The sequence below is a fragment of the Mus pahari genome, chromosome 5 (assembly GCF_900095145.1).
Source record: "Mus pahari chromosome 5, PAHARI_EIJ_v1.1, whole genome shotgun sequence".
NCBI lineage: Eukaryota > Metazoa > Chordata > Mammalia > Rodentia > Muridae > Mus > Mus pahari.
The window spans coordinates 130,025,103-130,032,367 of record NC_034594.1 but is presented as its reverse complement, the minus strand read 5'-3'; the positions used below and the strand labels follow the sequence as shown (position 1 = coordinate 130,032,367).

Below are 7,265 nucleotides of genomic sequence, written 5' to 3'. Positions count from 1 at the left end.
AAGTTTCTTCATGGTGGGACTGGGAGCCTAGCAGATGCCAAATTCGTTTCCAGCTCATCAAAGTGGATTTGGGTGTGCGATTTTTGGCTCTGTTGAGGCTGAACCACATCACAGAAGCAACATAGTTTGGCATTAAGTACAAAAGAAATTTGCAATCTATTGAATTCAAGCCCCAGAAAACCAGACAGCCTCTTTGTGAGTGTTCTCCTGATGCTTCCTGCCAGGAGAAGGAAAGAGCCTGCAGCCGGCATAGAGCTTTTACCATGTGGGAAGGAGCAAGCTTGGTCAGAAACACCTAATCATTTGTATGCAGAGTCTCCCGTTCACAGCTCTGTCACCTGGAGAAGCTCCTGGTTGACAGTACCTATGCTGGAACTCACCCATCCCCTGTGTGTGTGTGTGTGTGTGTGTGTGTGTGTGTGTGTGTGTGTGTGTGTGTGTGTGCGCGTGTGCACGCACGCGCGCGCATGTGTGTGTATGTATGTACGTATGTATGTATATGTGTGTGTGTGTCTTCTCCCTCCTCCTTTGGCCTTCTCTACAGTGACACTCAGAACTTGACATTGGCTCCTCTGACTCTAGTCACCTGTAAATGTTAACTCGGCTCTTGCGACTCTGCCCTCTACCACCTCCTTACCCTTCATCGCTGCCATGGCTTTAAGAACGATGTTCTCCAGCCCAGCCCAGGCCCTAGAACCCCTGCCAAGAGAATAAGACTTCATGCCTTCTGGAATCCTTCAGATCCACTCATCTCGAGGTGCTAAGGACCTTAGCATGTGTACACCTTTTTCTCATACTTTGTCCCTTGCATTCCAAGTTCTTTCTGGGAGACTCAGGGTCTTGCTTGTACGGATCACCCACAGCAAAGACCCCACAACCACTACCACAGTCTGCTTACAGTCTCATCTTCCATGGGCTACTTTCATGCATTCAAATGCATCCTTCATCCCTGCTGCTTTAAGGAATCTCTGTACTCACATGGCAGACCCATCTACCACAGAGGCAGTCTGCATCATATAGAGGAAGATGGGTCAACCTGGGACTCTCCTCGGGGACACTACTCTTAGATGGCAAGTTTTGGTGATGTGCCTTATCGCCCCATAGCAGGGAACATGCAAACGTCACCATAACAAAGAGACACAGCATATTATACCCCATGGGAGAAGGTAGCCACACCAGGATTGCCCCTGTGAATTCTGCCCCTCAGAGGGATCCATTCCCATTGCTCGCCCTGTCATCCAATAGCAGAGACCATGTAGTCACTCCTGGCGGACGTATACCCAGTTCTGCTTAGGCACCAATTGTGGAGACATGAACAAGCACGGTTTTGCCGCAGACAAGGCATCAACGACAAATCAAGAACACTTGTACCCAAGTCTAGCTTGGTGAAGCAGGGAGTTCACTGTGGCACTAACAGGAGCACAGCCAAGAGTGTACTTATAGGTTCATGGATAACTTAACAGCAGCCGCATACTGAAAAGTCCATTTTAGCATGAGGGGTGACACAGAAGCTGTATCCATGGAGATCTTTGCTAAGCTAGCAGACAACTCTCCAGGAGTCTCCTGTTCCTTAGCATCATTTATATAACCTCAGGGGAGCAGGATGGATAGCCTGGTAAACTTAGGCTTCCTCAGCTGAATAAATTCATTAGCTTCCTTAGTCTTTTTAATATATATGTATATGTTCATTGTTTATTTAAATAAGAATAAAATTCACTTGCTCCACTATGTTCATAGCAGCCTTATTTATAATAGCCAGAAGCTGGAAAGAACCCAGATGTCCCTCAATAGAGGAATGGATACAGAAACTGTGGNACATTTACACAATGGAGTACTACTCAGCCATTAAAAACAATGAATTTACGAAATTCTTGGGCAAATGGATGTATTTGGAGGATATCATCCTTAGTGAGGTAACCCAATCACAAAAGAAGTCACTAGATATGTACTCACTGATAAGCGGATATTAGCCCAGAAACTTGGAATATCCAAGACACATTATGGAAAACAGAAGAAAATCAAGAAGGATGAGAATAAGGAACATAACTCTCATGAAAGGTTATAGGTACAGAGACAAAATTTAGAGCTAAGATGAAAGGATGGACTATCCAGAGAGTACCCCATTCGGGAGTCCATCCCATCATCAGCCACCAAACCTAGATACTAATGCTCATGCCAGCAAGATACTGCTGAAGGGACCCTGATATTNCGGCCTCTTGTGAGGCTATGCCAGTGCCTGGTCAACACCGAAATGGATGCTCACAGCCAGCTACTGGATGGAACACAGGGTCCCCAATGGAGGAACTAGAGAAAGTACCCAAGTACCTGAAGGGGGCTGCAACCCTGTAGGTGGAACAACAACAGGAACTAACCAGTACCCCCGGGGTTTGTGTTTCTAGCTGCATATGTAGCAGAAGATGACCTAATCGGCCATCAGGGGGAATAGAGGCTCCTTGGTCTTCCAAACTCTATATGACCTAGCACAAGGCAAGGCCTGGGCCAAGTAGTGGGAGTGGGTGGGTAGGGGAACAGAGGTGGGGGGAGGGGTATGGGAAACTTTCGGGATAGCATTTGAAATGTAAATAAAGAAAATAACAATAAAAAAAAGAATAAAATTCATATTTAAATATATAAAAATAAATATATAAATGTATAAATGTTTACATAAATAAAATTATATATATAATTATATATATTTATTTATTTATATAAATAAATATTTATTTATATATATATTTGTATATATGTATGTATGTATTTTGCCTGCATGCAGATCTGAGTACCACATGCATGTCACATCCCTGAGGCCAGAAGAGAGTACCCTAAGAATGAAGTTATAGGTGGCTGGGAGTTGTAGGTACTGGGAATTGAACCAGTCTTCTGTAAGAGCAACAAGTGCTTCAAACTGCGCTCTCTCCAAATTTAGTGTCTTTAGGCTTTTTTTAAAAAAAGATTTATTTATTTATTATGTATATGAGTACACTGTAGCTATATAGATGGTTGTGAGCCTTCATGTGGTTGTTGGGAATTGAATTTAGGACCTCTGCCCACTCTAGCCCAAAGATTTATTTATTATTATAAATAAGTACACTGTAGCTGTCTTCAGACACACCAGAAGAGGTTGTCAGGTCTCATTACAGGTGGTTGTGAGCCACCATGTGGTTGCTGGGATTTGAACTCAGGACCTTCAGAAGAGTAGTCAGTGCTCTTACCTGCTTCAACATCTCACCAGCCCAGTGTCTTTAGTCTTAAAAGCCTCTCTCCTCCCTTGAAGAGTGGATGTTGCCTTATGTCCCAGTTGGGCATTGAACTTGTGACAATCTTTGTGTCCACTTGCCAAGTGATAGGATTATAGGCATGAGCCACTACACTTGGTTTCTTTCCTCTAGGAGAAGCGTGGCCACATTTCCCAATTTCCTTTGTAGTCAGCCATGGTCTCTCAATTAAGTTCCAGACCCAGGACAGATGCGAATGTGACTGAGAAGGGTAAGTAGGGTTGCTACCAGGTCAAACCATGGAACCTTCCCACCGAGCATCTTCAGTGAACACATGAGACAGTCCCTTAAAGCCTAGTCCAAAGAGTCTGTGGTGCCACTCACTTCTGTTATGTCAGTGATAAATAGGAATTCGAAATTGTGGATAGTTAAGAAGTAGAAACAGGGACAGCAACAGTGAGCTTTGGAGGAAGGGCCCTGAAAGAGCTAGGACAGAAATAACTGCCGTATTCTCCTTGGATCCTGTCCAAAGACAAAGTCAGGAGGCCCCAGGAGTCACCCCTGGCAGGGCAAGCTCTGGTTGCTGATGGCTCTTGTGTTATCCTGCACAATAGGCTGTTGTGGTTGGTGGCAGAGCAGTAATGGTTCCCCTGGGACCTGGAAGACCTGGCAAACCTCCTCGGCCTGGTGGATACGCAAACGCGAATAGCCAGCAATCCTCACAGGACACCTTGGCTGTGAGTTTTCACCCCTCCTCAAGTGCACAGAAATAGCTGGGGATTTCCAGTGATCTGTGTGCACCATGCTTATTTCTTAAACAGTTCAGATAACATAGACTGATAGAGGTATGGTTTCTTTTTCTGCAGAAACAATGTAAGCAGACCATAACTATAGATGGTCTGATAAACTATTTATTGGAAAGATCAGAAGTTGCATACTAGTCAAAGTATAAATGATAAAAGACATCTTCACCCAGTTGATTCCCCAGCTCTCTTCAAGGTCATACCATTAACAACAATGATGTGTTGGTGTATCATGAGAAAACACAGCCGTGGGGGGGGGGGGGACACTTGGTTTTGTACTCTATCAAGCAGGTTCTCACACACTCAGAGTGATTGTTTTCTATCTACTTGCCTCATGTACAGTCTGGTATGCCCATAGGTGTATACACACACACACACACACACACACACAGAGTGTATACACACTCAGCTAGAAAATAGCTCATGTAATATCTGCCCTGCTGAGCAAAGGAATCGGAGCTGCTCTCTGAGGCTCTCAAGCCAATGAAAAAGAAATGGCCATGACTACAGGCCTTGAAACTATTCATCTGAGCTGTGGCTCCTTCATTTACATTCGGGGAAATGAGGCCCAGACAGCTCAGCCCACGCTCCCTCCCCTTGCCTGGACCAGCATGAAACATACCATTCTTTGGTTGGAAGCGAGTGAGCTCCAAGGCTGTCAGTGGGGAACGGCTTCATTGGAAATCACCAACTGGGAGATGAATCTAACATGGCTGTAGGTGGCTCTGGAGGAAGTTGACCCTGGGAGGACCCAGCAGCTGCATGGAAGCAGTCCATGTGGTGAGTGGTATCTGGGGTGGCCCAGAATTACACATACCCTCGGTTACTTCCTGTACTGGTGGGCTACCTACCCTTAGAAGGCTCAGGCTGACTCCACTGTGCCAGTTGTAGCCCTTGAGATGGGAAAATGGAATCCCAAGTGATGAGAGAAATTAGGTTCCCCAACCCAGATTCTGAGTCCTGTGAGGCCCCAGGAGATGCCATGTGCCTCCAATACACCATGTTCAACACAAATCACAGTTACCCTCTGTAACACACACACAAACACACACACAGTCTTCCTGCCTTAAGCACTATTCAATATTTCTTCTAACCCTCCTCCAACATGAAAAAAGAATCAAGAGAAGAGATGGGGTAGAGGTGGATTATAGGAGTGAAGAGAGAGTGCCAAGGAGAAGCCAGCCATCTACAAGGAGTGAGGCCTCCTGCATTAGGAACCAAAACTTGACGTCACCCAAGGTGTGTGTCTTAGTTAAGGTTTTACTGCTGTGAACAGACACCATGACCAAGGCAACTCTTATAAAGGACAACATTTAATTGGGGCTGGCTTACAGGTTCAGAGGTTCAGTCCATTATCATCCAGGTGGGAATATGGCAGCATCCAGGCAGGCATGGTGCAGGCAGAGATGAGAGTTCTACACCTTCATCTGAAGACTACTAGTGGAAGACTCACTTCCAGGCAGCTAGGGTGAGGGTCTTAAGCCCACACCCATAGTAACACCCCTACTCCAACAAGGGCCATACCTTCTAATCGTGCCATGTTCAAACCATCCCAGTGTGTCTGTGCTTCCAAATGGCCAGCTGAGATCCTCAGCATCCCTAGGCTTAAGGCCTTTTGGCTTTGGAACCTGGTAAGAGCCTTTGATCTCAGGGGCAACAGCAGACAAGCCCAAAGCTGGCAACACTCTAGGCCGAGCATGAGTCCTGGCATTGTGACCTCAGCTGTTCCGCACACAAAGAGGTGGTCAGCCTGCCCTTGCCTAAGCCTGTAAGTTACATAGGATGGTGGCCCAGTCCCAAGGGACTGTTGTGGGGAGGTTGGGAAGTTGAAGAACACCTGGCCCTTCCATCATGTCAGCCAAGAAGGCAGAACTGAAGAAAACTAACCTGGTAAAGGAAGAGTGTTGCAGGGCACAGTGGGGCCTCTGTGGGCTCCTGCTGAATAGAGGCGGGACAGAGAGGCTACTGGAAGCCATCCTGTGAGCCTTCCAACTTTCTGTCTTTGTTCAGGGCACAAAGCATCCTCTTGCCTGGAATAGGTGTGAAACTGGTTCCTGGCCTTGGGAGGGGTTGGGGAGGAAAGAGGCCCACACTGACTGCTCCCATGTAAGAGCCACCGTGCTTCATGACTGCTCTCAGTCCAGGTCCCCATCAAGGCCTGTGTCTAACTGGCGGATCTAAGACTCAAAATAATCTTGATATATTAGGGCCCACTTAATCTCTGCCTGCACCATGCCTGACTGGATGCTGCCATACTCCCACCTGGATGATAATGGATATAGATGAGGAAATTGAGGCCCTGGCACTAAGTAAGATGGCCACATTGGTCTTAAAAGAGGGGACAGTTGAGATTAGAACCCAGGTCAGACTCTTGAAACAACCTTCTGGGGCTTTCCTAAACGTTGCTCAAAAGCACTTTCTCTGTCTTCTGGGAAGGTACACGCATGCTCATTAGAAACAGATAACAAGACCAGGATCAGTAGTCAGAAGCAGACAGCATGCTGGCACTATGTGAGCCTGTACTCAAGTGCAGATCACAGCATTGGTTACTGGACGTCTTCCCCCAGTCCTGATCCGTGGCCAACTGTGGCCTCTTCTTTCTATAGAAAAAGAACTACAAGGCTGTTTGCATGGAACCGAAGCTGACACAAGTAAGCTGTTTTGAAGTTACGCTAGCAGCCAGGCCTTAGATCCATGGGAAGGTCATTGGAGGCAGGGTCAGCTCTTCTGCACAGGCAGGGTCACCAGCTTGTCTCTGTGTCCTGTCTCCAGAGAGGCACAGGACTCAGGGTGGTCTCTCCAGCCTCCATAATTTCACCCACATCCAGTTTCCAGGGCTTCGGTGTTTCTGTTTTGATCCACAGATATATGATTTCAAAGGATTTAAACAAGAAGGGCTACTCATCAGAAAAGGGATGACGCAGGAGCTAAAGGTCAGTGCTTGGGCCCCCGCGGCTTGGGGACAAATCAGCATGGTGAAGGGGTAGCCAGCCACCTAACTTCTGAGTGCTGGCACCTGCTGGCACCTGCAGCCTGGAGACCTTCACGCACATCAGGCCTTATGTTTTAAACCTGTTAGTTTGAAACTATTTGAATTACCTCCAGATTGCAAAGAATGGCGTAAAGGCTTCTAGGACACATTTCACCTAGCTCCTGCCAATGCTGCCAGTTTATCGGTCCTCTGTTCTGTTTCTCTTTTCCTTTCTACACACATGTGTACACAGAAACACACACACACACACACACA

At 46.6% G+C, this 7,265-nt stretch overlaps 1 protein-coding gene across 5 annotated transcripts in view; it reads left to right on the top strand.

The window, feature by feature from the left end:
• The first annotated feature begins 5,764 nt into the window (after positions 1-5,764).
• Tex35 (testis expressed 35) overlaps positions 5,765-7,265 on the top strand; it is a 9,731-nt gene continuing 8,230 nt past the window's right edge. For 2 of the 5 annotated variants that reach the window (XM_021199040.1, XM_021199039.1), the window contains exons 1-3: positions 5,765-5,786; positions 6,625-6,669; positions 6,883-6,951. In XM_021199040.1, coding sequence (XP_021054699.1) covers positions 6,649-6,669; positions 6,883-6,951 — 90 coding nt within the window. In that variant the 5' untranslated portion in view covers positions 5,765-5,786; positions 6,625-6,648. The other 3 variants (XM_021199036.1, XM_021199035.1, XM_021199038.1) reach the window with 2 other exon arrangements.